Source organism: Channa argus, chromosome 2 (assembly GCF_033026475.1).
Source record: "Channa argus isolate prfri chromosome 2, Channa argus male v1.0, whole genome shotgun sequence".
Lineage (NCBI taxonomy): Eukaryota > Metazoa > Chordata > Actinopteri > Anabantiformes > Channidae > Channa > Channa argus.
The window spans coordinates 29,657,776-29,671,333 of record NC_090198.1 but is presented as its reverse complement, the minus strand read 5'-3'; the positions used below and the strand labels follow the sequence as shown (position 1 = coordinate 29,671,333).

At 41.1% G+C, this 13,558-nt stretch overlaps 2 protein-coding genes across 5 annotated transcripts in view; one reads left to right on the top strand and one right to left on the bottom strand.

Annotated features, from left to right (window-relative positions):
• The first annotated feature begins 2,704 nt into the window (after positions 1-2,704).
• Positions 2,705-12,954, top strand: LOC137106988 (mucin-2-like). Of its 2 annotated transcripts, none has more exons than XM_067491089.1 (3): positions 2,705-2,793; positions 3,207-3,445; positions 6,661-12,954. In XM_067491089.1, the coding sequence occupies exons 2-3, from the start codon at positions 3,326-3,328 to the stop codon at positions 12,490-12,492; spliced, it is 5,952 nt and encodes a 1,983-aa protein (XP_067347190.1). In that variant the 5' UTR covers positions 2,705-2,793; positions 3,207-3,325; the 3' UTR covers positions 12,493-12,954. The 2 variants fall into 2 exon arrangements, with proteins under 2 accessions (XP_067347190.1, XP_067347201.1); XM_067491100.1 differs by lacking the exon at positions 2,705-2,793 and adding an exon at positions 3,813-3,846 and having other exon boundaries at positions 3,334-3,445.
• Positions 5,214-13,558, bottom strand: part of LOC137106992 (lymphocyte-specific protein 1-like) — a 31,013-nt gene continuing 22,668 nt past the window's right edge. For all 3 annotated transcript variants that reach the window (XM_067491131.1, XM_067491112.1, XM_067491123.1), the window contains one exon: positions 5,214-5,510. In XM_067491131.1, the coding sequence (XP_067347232.1) occupies positions 5,485-5,510 (26 nt within the window). In that variant the 3' untranslated portion in view covers positions 5,214-5,484. The remainder of the gene's footprint in view (positions 5,511-13,558) is intronic.

Here is a 13,558-nt window from a genome sequence, read left to right as displayed (position 1 = left end):
CAGGTTAGTGACTGGCCCGAGTAGCAGCCACTGTTTACCCTGTGATCGTACTGCAGGAGCTGAAGCGTCGGCTGCAGCGATGGACCTTCAGGCAGAGTTTCCAGGCTTCGAGCTCAGATCCAAGTTTGACGAATTTCACGAACATCTCACGGTACCAGTGTGCGATGAGACCAGCCTCCATCACAGACCTGCCAGCCTGAATGAAATTTGCACAGCTGGGACGAATCCTGCTATCAGAGAACACAGGTACAGTTTGTCACTCTGCAGTTCACCAAAGGCCAGTGACCCCTTGTGAGCCGGGTCAAAATGTTGTGGTTGCCCTTGCGTTTTGCCATTTACCCCCCAATGCTATATTTGTAGGACTCGCAGAGCCACAATGTCCAGTGTGACAGAGCCTGTCAGATCCCCAGATCAGTCTCAGCTCTGAACAACAACAGTGCTGCAGAGTTGATTAGTAGAGTTTAAGCAGATAAACTGTGCCAGGTAGAATTTTCTGTTATTCACTCAACACTGACAGACATTCATGTCAACATTTGTACGAACTGTTGATGAATGTCTGTCCTGCAGTAGGTTCGGTACAACGCGTTTTGAGCTCAGAAAAAGTTTTCTATAAAAATAACATTAGCAGCTGCACTGAAAAGGCGACTTTCCCTTGTAATTTTAGCTCAAAATATGAGCTATATGAAAACTCAAAAGGCTGTAAAACATTTAAATTATAGTGTTGAATTAGAATGAAAAAAGCCTTTCAACTGTTTGATGAAAGTGTAACTGCACTTGCACACTGTAAGTGACCTTTGTTTAATATTTAGTGCCATTTGAATTTTTAAAAAAACAATTGAAATTATGAACTGAATGTTCTGATGGTGAGTTTTAGCACGTTTGGTCAAACCCACAATCAACAAGCATAGATGGACTATACATGTACGATCTATAAATCTTCCTTTGTCTATTTTCAGGTTCATTCTGACACTTAATTGAACTCATCAAACCTTTTGCTGCTGGACTTTAAGCAACTGTAAATCGATCATTTTTGTTTTCACGTACTCACTCAGTTTGAGTTTACATTTCTGATATTAATACTAATAATTAGTTAGCATCCAAATTATAGGCTGCTTTTTTTTTTTGCAGCCTATAATTTGAAATTGTTTTTTGGCATAAGGTGCTACTCCAACACTTCCAGAGTGTCTCCTCTGTCCTTGCAAATATGCAACTGCTATGTGGTTCCGGTTAATGTTTTTCTCTATTTGCTACTAAAAATTAGAGCTTACTGATTAGTAAAATGATTAGAATGCTGCACCGTCAGTAACTCAACTAGATGCGTTTGATGGCACTTGAGTAGAGCAGCAAATGAGATTAGCAGACCTGAAAATCTAGTTCCTGCTGCAGCATCTCCTCTCTGTTCTATTTACTAGTTAACCTATTCTTATATTTTAACCCATTTGAATGTAGTAGAGTGTGTTTTATTGATGAAGGAAAAAAAACAAGTTTATTACTCATTACCATAAATAACTTACTTTGTGTAGCAGTTGGAGCAGCTGCCGTAAAGGCACCTGGCAAAGCTTGTCGAGGGAACAGATTCAGCATTTGGTCACGTCCGTGGTTTATGCCACACTTTTTTTCAACCGGTCGTATTAAAGCTGAAAGTGTTGACTTCACTCACTGATTCATTTCAAATTCAATGTGCTGATGTATTGATAAACCCATTTTTGCTGCTGTGTCTATGTGCTATATTTTATCTAAACACCTCTGGAAGATTTTTCTGTGATGATTAATTAAGTTTAAAATGATGCTGACACTTTACAACGAGTCAGTTTTTTTCAACCTATACATTTTAATTTCAACCAGTAAACATAAAGATGAAGGACCCAAGTTAAATAACCAAATTCAATAATTCATTCAGGTAGAATAGGTAGATTTTGACACTACTGACGTTATTGTCACTGATAACACCATCGCTCGTGGTTGGAGGCCATGGAGAGCTGATGGCTCTGTTGGTGCTGATCTTATTGTCCTGGCATCATATATTAAATCCAGCATTTTCCAATCCACTTCTCAAATGCCGTCAAAGAACCAACATAACTGGATGTGTGAGAACATGTGTGATTACTCATCTCAACCTGAATTTGTTTAGTGACATTATAAGAACAGGGAGCTGGTTGAAGTCGACTAGACAAAAAAAAAAAAGCGCAGTGTCAGGATTTTTATTCAATTACACCTGTACAATAGACAAACCTATGACACAGTTACAAGTGATAGAATCACCCACATAAAAATACATTTCACAAACTCACACTTTCATTACATCTTCTCCATCTTGTAATCAATTAGGTGTTTAGTCATATTTCATATTTAATGCAATATACCAGTATCGGGTCTGATACTTGTAAAACGTCTCCAATATGGCAACTAATACTACATTAGTCTCATGTTGGTTGAGCAGGTAGGTGGAGGTGGAATAATGTCTGTGGTTTGAGGCTGTTTTAAAATAAGTGTTGGCAAATGACAAAATTAGGGCCAACTGCCTAAAATCTAACCACATTCTCAGATTTCTCAAGATTATTTGAAAGATCTTTTAACATTTGACGACAACCAAGGATGTAGAACATTACTTTACCTCCGTATTCCTCTGAAAACTCTACAGTCTGCAAATCTCCATCAAGATCTCAGTGTGATTTCTTAATCTTTATTTATTTTTCTCTACCACAGAGCTTCCAGTCGTCGGGGGTGTGTTCCTCCCAGACCGTCGGAGACTCTGTGACGACCTGTGAGCTCGTTGAAAGTCTTAGTTTTCAGGTGTGTCTCCACTGCAATTTGGACCAGCTGTGTCTGCCAGTGTTTCATCAGTTTAGAAACGGTTTAACTCTCGTTTCTGTACTGGGTCTTAGCCAGTACTCAAACGTAGGTACTTGTACGGAGTCTGGGACAAACTGGTTCTGGCTTATTCCTCATCAGGACTAAGACTGTGTATTTAGGTTGAATTTGTACCAGAACAGAAATGTGATCTGTATGAAGTCTCAAACCTTAAAGAAAAACTAAACCTTTCATGATTAATTATGATTTGACAGTTTCTACAGTTTTTGAAGGTTCATACTGTATCTGTTTACCACAGAGCGGCATTTTTTCCTAAACATTACAGAATCTGTACATCAGTCATTTAAATGTGTCGGTGGCCATTTGTTTTGACCACTGTCGCCATCTTCCTTCAGGTGGAGGTGAATGCCGGCCGCCTCTAGGGGCTGCACCTCAGCCATCTCAGGTGGCCTGGAAACCCCCGTCTGCCCCTGCAACACACACTGAAGGCAGCAGTTTTATTTTTGGAACGTACATGGGCGCTGTGGCTCGCTCGCTAAGGCTCCAGTTCACTTCAGGAAGAGACGGCCCTGTGGCACTATGGGCTGGGATTAACAAGCAGAGAGCAGTTTGTCCCGACAGCCGCTCGCTGAAGGTAAAGCAGTCAAACTCCGTGTCTGTTGGTACTGCAGCACATTCCTGACCAGCTGGCCAGGTGCTAACCTGCAAACCGTGCATAGAATTTGATAGTAGGTCGTGCACGATATGAAACGCATGATGCATATCAGACATTATATCCCTGAGAGCTTGTAATGCAACATTAACAATGTTTTATACTTTGCAAAATTTCGTGCCGCGACGGCTGAAAGATGATAGACGATATGAGCAGAGGCCAGTTACCAACCCCTGCACACAAAACACTGATCATGCTTTAATTCTTTTTTTTCCTTTTTTGTTAATGTTAAAATACATTTTTTTATCTTTCCCTCCATTTTTATGCTAAACTGTTGTTTGCTTTGCAGCCTATCCAGCGATCAGCACCTCTTACCACCTCAAGTAAGTTGCTCCAGTAATAACGTTGCAACCTGGTGATTAATGAGAAGCTTTTTCTTCACTTTGATTAGGTTCTTTAGCAGAGAGATTGAGGTCATGACACACTTATTTTCTTACAGAGCTAAACTCATAGCTGTGAGTGGAAACGTCACAGATGTCTAACCCCAGAGCCTTAAAAGGGGGGCTTCTCATGTGTCAGCAAGCCGCCTGGTCACTGTCACTGCAGGGTTTCCATTCTAATCTTTGCACGAACAGAGAGAAATGTCTTGAGGTATTTAACATTTAAATCAGTAAAATCTTACTGGAGGAACTCACTAGCTGTAGTATTTACATTTGACACCTGGTCAGGTCAGAGACGGTTAAACATTCAGAAGATGTGTCATGGAGTTTGATATCATGCTTCTAGAAACCAATCTAGTGTTAAAGTTGCTCTACAGCTAAACTCAGGCAGGATTCGGGTCTCGGATTGATTTCCAGCAGCTTAAATGAGTTCAGGGCAGCAGGTGCTCGGTGTCAGGATGTTTGTTCTTATTTCCCTCACTCTAAAATTAGACAGTTGAACTTTTCTAGTGTCACCCAAAGATACTTCAATATTCCGGCAGAGAGGGAATAATTCAGCTCATGTTGTCACAATCTGAATGTACAAACTACCATAAAATATCACATTTAAATATTATTATACTTTGCATACAGTAAAAAAAAAGGAGTCAAAATTCAGCCTTTCCTGACACATCCTTCATATAATCCTGGTGCCCAGGAAGGTTTGCTGCATTTATTGTCAGCTATTTCTGACTCTGATCTTTGACCTCTGTGTTGTTTACTTGTAAGGTCAGTACAAGAGAAATTGTCTTTGCGGGGCAGCTCCTGCACCAATCCCACACTTGTTGGTGTGATCCCCATGTCCCACGTCAAAGTGTCCTTGAGCAAGGCACTGAACTCCAACCTGCATCTGTGAGATTGTGAGTGTGAATGAGAAGCTGTATATCACTCCAGACCATTTACCATTTCCCATCCTTTGGTCATTAGCTCAATGCTAACACACCACCTCCTTGCATGAACCTGGTCACTCTTGTGTATGTGTCATCTTCCTTTGGGTTTACTCCTGTTTCCTGCGGAGGTCATTTTTAAATCCAACAGTCCTGAGAGACTATTTTCATAAGTAGTTTGTCATCATTTCAAAGTAGCTTTGCCCTAAGTGACAGCTTTACATTCCTTTCTATTTCCAATAGTGACGCTTCTTGTAGTCATGCACCATCTTCAGGACCCAGTTGAGATTTTAAAAACTGTGGTAGTGAGTACAGTTGGTAAACAATGGGCACAGTGTAGAAGATGATTAGCTCAGCTATACAGTAAAACATAACAGAAACACATTTTCTGAAAGCTTTATTGAGGCATCACACACCAGGAACTGTTTTGTTTTTATATAAAGATATTTGAGCTGATACTCACATGATCCAATAGAAACAGAGAAGATTCACTATTTGATTCACTACTTTTGTGTTTAAGTAATTGTTTTTATTACAGGAATTATGAACATTTGCATCTTAAAGCTTGAAATACAGATAATGGAGGCTACTACATTTGTATGGTATAAAAGATTTTCTTACATATTCCACAGTTGTTCAAAGTCCAGCATGTGTTTCACAAATTCTCATAGGTTAGTTCAGCTGTAAATGAGGAGAAAGGTTATTAGCATTTAGACCAGCTACAGTATTTAAACATGACTGATTATATGAATCATTCACCGATTAGACAGAACGTTATGAGCATCTGTGCAATTTATGACATCCAATACAGTGGCTCTGCCTTGAATTCTACTTTTACAAGGTTATAATCTTTAGGTTGAAACTGTCAGGTGATATCAGGTGGGTAGTGGTGGCCAAAACATTAGAACCACCTCCCCTTATAACGAACTCTACTGTAGTACGACTCCACTACCCACTCTGACCTCAATACTAAACAGAGTAGAAATATCACCTTTGACAGTTTTAACTTAAAAACTGAGAAATTAGGATCTTGCAACAGTAGAATTCATGGAATAGTTACTGTATTAGACGGCATTTAGTCATTTGGATTTTATCCAAAGAGATTTATAAGTGAGGTGCAAGGCAGCAAAAATCTAAGTCAAGGAGAAAACATCAAAGCAAAGTCCTATCAGAGGAAGAGTTTCTGGTTCATGAGATGCAAGGGCAAGAAAGAGCAGAAAGGAAGTTTTTTTTTAAAGAGATTTAAGTGCAAAGGAAGACGCAGAAGAGTTTTTCATTTTCAGCAGTTTTTAAATATTGGGTGTGAGGTTGCTGAGCGTGAGTTTAGTAACTTGTTCCACCATCGTAGGATCACTGAGCTGAAGAGTTTTGCTTGGAGTCATAATGTTATGACTGATAGTGTAATAGCAAATTTTGGCTACAGTAACAAAACAAAGTGTGATAACTTGATCAGCTGCTGAGATGTCTGGCATTACAAATTTATTTTGTGGCCCAACTGTTTGGGAACAAAGCTCCTCTGCATTTCCAGCTGCTCATTAATCGAGAATCTCAAATAATGCAACTGGCATCTCATGAAATTCCTGCTCTGAAATCTTCTTAATTTAGCTCCTAAGCTATAAAAGCAAATGCCAAAAATATTTTATTGTCGGGCATAACAAGTGTTTTTTTCTTTTTTTAAGGAAACTTATTGATATCGATTACAATTAATGGAATTTTGCTTTCAACCCATGACGGAACCCTCTTCTACATGACAGTCTTACTTGATGAATGCTTCAACAGTTAGATTTGTGGCTGAATGTAAATGGACTGAGAATTCTTCTCTGTCTTGCAGGTGTTTGGAATGTTAATGGAAATCGGCTACAGTAATGGGCTGGACTCTGACCTTTCCCAGCAATACCCACCGCCCTTACTGCCAAAACCAGGCAAAGACAATGCAAGGCTACAGAAACTCAAGAAGAAGCGAGCCAAGAAAAAAGGTAGCCTCTCTCAGACCCCCATCCCTTTTCGCTCCTGTTTGTCACCTGTCAACGAAGCCAGCACAGACCTTGAGCACAGTGATCAGTCTAGCCCCCCGAGGACACCAGATTCAGTCAACATTGCAAACTCCTCAGTGTCCAGTTTCCCATTTGGCTCCATTAATGATCACTCTGCATTCCCAGTTCCTCAGAGCAGCCCCTGTGGCCAAACCAGCACCTTCCCGCCTAATGCCCACACCACTCAGATCCGGACTTCGGAAGAGCAAGTAGCCCCTTTGTATGAGTGCTCCTCTTTTTTGTTTGATGACGCTACTCCTTTTATGATGCCTCTTCTGGTTTCGCCACCTGAGCAGGTTCCAGCACAACCTATTCCCTCTGCTTTAAATATAAACACGATACCAGATTTGCACTGCTCAGTAACGACAGTCCCTCAAGTCCCTTCTCCACAGTCCATCCCTAAAATATCAACTCACAGCCTCGCCCTATCCCCAGCCGGCCTCAATTGTTGCCCAAGCCTCACACCTTCTCAGGTTGCAGAACTAGCCCCTGTTCCAGTGCTGGCATCACTTTCAAACAGTCAGACACAACCTTTTATTCCCAGCCAGAGGGAGACAAACACCATTTTAGACAACCCTCAGAGCCAGACGCTGTCTTTGACTGCTAGACTTACCAGGAATGGCAATTTGGTTCCAAGTCAGATGTCCTCTGAGATAACAGCTTCCAAAATATCACTCATTGAAGCAGTAAAAGAGTCTAAGCCTGATGGTCCACAAACAAGGATTTATACATCAAAGGCAACATTTTATGAGATCTCTAAACCACCCTCCATTCAGGACCTCACATCAGTAAACCAAACCTACCACGGGTCATCTTTATCTGCTGTACTCAAGGACAAAGTAGTTGTGTCAATGTCAAAAAATGACCAGAAAATGACTTTATCTAGAACCCAAAGTGGAAGACCCAAGACCCCTTCTTGCACACCAGCTCGAGTATCCACGCCCATTTTTGAAATATCCAAACCTAACCCACTTTTATTTGCTTATAATTGCCCCCAGCAACAAGCAGCTCTTGCTTTTTCCAGTGAGGTCCCACAGGATCAACCGGTGAATTTAGATGAACCTGCTGCTGCCAAAGAAGAACCAAAGCAAAGTAAAGTTGATCACAAGTCTGTCAAACAAGCCAGCAATTATAAAATGAGAGAGATTCAACATACACACAGGAATACAATAAATTTAAGCTTTTCTAATAATGGCCAGTACCACAGAGAGAATTTAGCATCAAGCCACACTGCTCCTGACTCTGTTATACTGACCCCAAAAGAAAATTCAGTTGTTGCAGAAGGTGAAACTTCATCTTTGCCAAAGGTTCCATCATTTCTCTCTGCACCAAATACCCCAAACATTTCAGTGCAAGCACAAACATCTCCAAGCCCCAGGTCATCCCCTTATCGCCCTCCTGTGGTTGAAGCACGGATGTCCTTAACTTCACTGTTAGAGACTCAAATGTCATTAGCAACTTCAAAGCAGAAATCACGATCAACATATTATGGGCTTACTCCAGCTGAGTATGTTGCCTATGGTGGGATAAGGACTATTACATCACCTAAAAGCCCTGTCAGCCCATCGGAAGAGACTTTAGATGTGTCAAATGCAACAAAACAACTCAGTGGAGATCTAACTTGTTCTGTGGAGGTTTCTACTGCTCACAGTTTACAACCTCTGTCATGTCCAAAGGATTCAGAGCACCCAGCAGAATGGATGGTCACATGTAGGAAAGATGTGCTTGGAAACACCTTGGAAAAACAGTCTGAAGCTCACAGTACTGGAATACAATCAGTTCAAACGTCTAGCGTGGACACAGTAAAACCCGAACCACCACTCAGCTTGGCAAAGAAAACAATGCAACAATCCACAAGTGGCGTGGTGATAACAAAAGCCTCATACTCTGAGACCCCAATCCCAATACCTAAAACAGGTGAGGTACACACTCAAAGTGGGGCACTATTTTCTATAAAGGCAGCACTAAATAATACTCCATGCCTGACTCATAGTAGTGGTCTGTTGAATTCCTCCTTACCCTTAGTGAAAGTAGTTGCCAATGCAGAAACACTGCATAGTGCAAAAAGGATAAATGTCCAAGAGACAGGTGACAATCTTGAGAAAACGCCTACAAAAGCAGAATCCAAGCTCACAAGTGGAAACCAACAGTCAGGACAAGAACACATAGCTTTGGCCCAGTCTAACCAAACTACCGCTGGACTCAGTCCATCAACAGCCTTTAGAATCCTGCCTGATCCTAACATAAAGTTCGAGCCCTCGTTTTCTGGTAATATCAGCGTGAATGGTGCATTAATTTTAGGGAAAAATGATGCCACCAAACTTGTTTCAGTGACACCACTCTCCAGTAAAGTGGCTACTGAAGTTGAGTTGCCTAAACAGCAGAAAGTGATTCAGCAGCAAATTAAAGAGAGTAACAAGGTCATTCTAAGTAATAAGACAAACACAGGGAACATTTTGCCTCCTATAGATGGTGATACAGAACATACTCTAGACAAAACAAGCGCAGGGCCCCAGTTCTCAAAAATAGTCTGTAAAGAATCTGTTACTGCTACCACAGCATCCATGTTGCTACACGAGCCTGTCACAGCCTGTGTATGTCTGGCACAATCCAGTGTTTGCCCAGTACCTGCAGCTGAGCAACGCACAAAACCTTTACAGCAGGTCATTACAGAAACTCAGGTTTACAGTCGCGGTCAAATGCCAGTGGTAGTTCTCTCTTCGAAATCTTCTCAAGCACCAACCTTACCAAACATATCTGCCAGAACTATTACTTTACTTGAAAAACCTACTATAGAACTAAAGTTTCCAGTCCCATCTACCACTGCAACCAATTCAGCCAATATTTCAGACATCAAGTTTGCTTTAGAGACTGACATTCCAAACGTGCCAACAAAAAAGCCTATAGAATGTAGCAAGACTGTAAGCATTGCCACACAGAAAAGCATAGGACCCAATGTCCAAGATAAAGTTGTTCAAAAAGGAAGTGTTTACATAAACCCATGCAGAGCTACAGCAGAGGCTGCACAAAAAATTGAAACCACTCATACCACCTGTGGTACTGCTCAAATATTATCGAGCAATTCAAACATACAGGCCAAACGTCCAACCCATGTTAGTAGTAACATGAATGGAGTCAGCAGTTCAGCATTAGAAACACAATGGTATTTACAAGCCACCAATGGAAGATTAGGTTTACTAACTGGGAGGACACCATCAGACCACCTTCCTACTGTGCCTCTGAGTGCAGAAAACATGCAGACAAGAGAAGTAACTGATAGAAAACAAACATCTAATGCTTCAATAGAAAAAATGGCAAACAAACTATGTCCAGGATTAATAAATAATGGGTTTTACACAGATCCAATCTCACCTGGACAACCACAGATTAAACACAGTCAGCACTTGAGATCTGCTGCAGAAGCTTCAACAATATTCACTTTGGGCAGCAACAGCATTCGTGCTACTGAAACTAAAGTCAAGCTTCATACAGAAACTGTTCTGCAAGTCATGGCAGATTTAGCAGTCAATAGTCAACCAACAGTTAATACTAAACCTACTGTACCATCCAGCCCGACCATGAGGCCTGTCGCACCAAAAAGCCCTCGACTGATTTTAGAGAGACAATCCACAACAACAAAGCCATCAATTGATGCAAAATTGGTTTCTGACTCCGTTACCCAACCAAGTGGCGACACAAACAGCCCCAAACAGACTGCAAATGCCGTTGCTGAGTCAAGGTCATCTGATACATATGCTTCTCCAATTACTGCAAAAACCACTGAAAAAGAGCAGCAGCCACTGATTGTAGATAATAAATCTTTAGCAAGTCCAGCTACAAAAATTAAACACATGGTTGCATCCAGTGCCACGACAAAGCCTTTAATTTCTGATGGTTATATCACAGCTAAAACATCTGGTGTTAGTGTAGAACAGCAAGCCATTACAAGTCAAATCATGTTGTCTGGGGATAGTTTTCAGACCTCTGTAAATTTAGTGAGCCCTCCGACCGAAGTGAAACAGACTCCACAATCTGTAGATGGAACCGTCATTCATACTGTAAATACTCAAACCCTCTCACACCATGCTTCAAATAACTACACTGCTACAAACATTCAGCCCCTTGCTGGACCTGCCAGAGATTTTAAAGTCCTACTTAGCCCTGCTTCAGTAACTAAACCCTGGACTCCAACAAGAGCTTCTTCTTTAGCAGAGCCAAGAGTGTGTAATACACCTATAGAAATCCGTACTCCAGCATTACCTCAGTCCTCTCAAACTCCTACAAACTACCATACCTCAGAAATAAAACCCTTGCCAGTCATTATCAAAGACTCAATAAAGCCTCTCAGACATCTTCAGAATAACACACCTATTAACATTGTTAAACCAGTTACCGAAATTATCTCACAACCAGAAAAATGCTCATCCAAAACTATAGCCATAGCCGAAGTTAATATTAATTCCCAAACACAACAGGTAAAAACAAATCTAGGATCAAATTCCACTAAAGAAGGAAAACTTCCCTCCCTAAGCAACAAAGAAACTCCCATTCTCTCTACCAATTCTACTCTAACCAGTAAACTTACTGTAAATGCAGAACCCACCACTAAGCAAGTAGAGTCAAAATCTTGCGCTGCCACTGTACAACCAAAACCTTCGGTTGTAAAAATTGATTATTCAAAGTCTCCCGTTGATCTGGTCAAGACTAGCTCACATTCCAGCAATGCTCAGTCTTCAATGCAAATACCAGTAGAGCACATTTCCCCTGCAAAGCCAGCAGCAGATACTGACATGACACCATCCATAGTTAAAGCAGCTGTGATTGATTCTGCCACTCCTGCCTCTCTGCCTCAGGCCTCACTCTCATTCAAAGCTCCATCCCCAAACAGAGGAACATCAACGCCATCTCAGCAAAAAACTGGACTCAAAGACAAGGACGTTCTGAAGACCAAAACCACAGCTGCTCCGGCAGAAGCCCCAGCAGGCGAACCCTCCACGAAGTTAGCGACATCGACTGCATCTTCAACTGCTGAGGAGAAGGTTGCTAAGCAGAAGGTTGCTGAGCCAAAAGCAGCCCTAAAGCCAAAAGGCCTCATGGGTAAGCTCAGTGGATGGACACGACTTAAGAAACACATGGTTGTAGAACCGGAGGAACCAAAGTTTCCAGATTTGGAGGACAAATCTCAGGCTGATTCCAGTGGCAGTGAAGAAAAAAACGATCAGCATGGCAGTGATAAGTCATCCGCAGACAAATGTGCCAACCAGGACATGGTTAAGAACAAGGAAGGTCCCAAAGCATTGAGAATGTGGGATGCCCTGCTCTTTCAGATGTTCTCTACCAAAGACCGAATTATGCAACAGATCAACGCCGGCAAGAAAGAATTAGACCAGAAAAAGGCCTCTAAAGACAATCAGGCAGAAGTTCCTTCTTTTGTCAATCGTCTACCGATTTTGCTGTACAGTCCCCGTTTTGATGCCAGAAGGCTTAAAGAGGCAGCAGAGAAGCCGCTCACAAAAATAGCAGCAGTGTTTGAGAGGGGGCTCATTAAACGCAAATCTCAGGAGGATGAACGTAAGGACTTCAACAGAACAGCCAAAGGGTTTGGTTCCTCCAAAACTACAGATGTGTAACTTGAACTCATGTAGGTTTGCGATTAAAATAACAACAAGGTTCATAACTGAAATCTCTTTTGGGTGAAATTAACATCAGATAGAAATATGCAAAACATCAGATAAGTGACGACATAATATGAATTGATTATCTTGATTGAATATAGTGTTAAATGCATGTGATGTAGATACTTTGATAAGTGTTTTTTTTTTTTCATTGTGTTGCTCTACCTTTTTGTATTTTTTTTTTTTTAACAAAGTAAGACTGTTAGTGTACAGTGCCGTTTTCATTTGTGTAATAAATGGGGCTTTTACATTCCTGGAACAACAGAGCTGATGAACTATGAAAGTTTAAACAAGAAACAGGTCAATGAAGGGTGAAGGTCCAGGAAGAACAGATTTAGGTTTCTGCTAGTCAGTGCAGGAAAGTACCTCCACATGGGCTGCTGTATTTTTGGGCTGGGCATTATGAAAAAAAAATAACTAGAAATACAACTAAAGACAGTCATTGTTTGAGATTTTTATCTGCATTACAGGTGCTTGGGATTCTAGTAGAACTGTTTGTCTTCCACTTCCATACTGGTCCATACTGTGAAAACTAGTTCAAACTAATCCAGACGTAACATGATGTGACATGTGACATGATGTAATGGTTATGCCGACACTGTTCAAGTACAACAAATAAATGAGCCGTCCAGTGTAAGCGCCATGTTTTGTAGTGCACATGTATGGAAGATGTCTTTTTACTTATTCTGATAGTAGTGTATGGTTGGAGAGTACCGACCTGTCCAAGTCCAAACGGAAAGTTTAAATGAGCTCTAAAGTCTAGAAAGTTATGGATGTATTGTTTTCTGTCCAACGTTGCTGAAATATTTCCAGCCAGAGTAACAGCATTGTTCTGTTGGTGGCGAGCGTCTTCCTGCTTTGTGGTGAATGATGGATGCAGTGAACGGTATTACTGAGTTTAGTTTGGAATTAGGAGACAGAAGTGAATAATAGTGTATGATGAGGATGGATAAGAGGTTAACAGAAATGGTTTTCTAGTTGGAGAAGACACGTAGCGATCAGACGTGGAATGTGATATTTC

Bases quoted from the DNA above. Each gene is read 5' to 3' on its own strand.
- LOC137106988 (XM_067491089.1), top strand. From the start codon at position 3,326: ATGGGCGCTGTGGCTCGCTCGCTAAGGCTCCAGTTCACTTCAGGAAGA. The intron at 3,446-6,660 runs GTAAAGCAGTCA...TCTGTCTTGCAG, and splicing joins CCGACAGCCGCTCGCTGAAG to GTGTTTGGAATGTTAATGGA.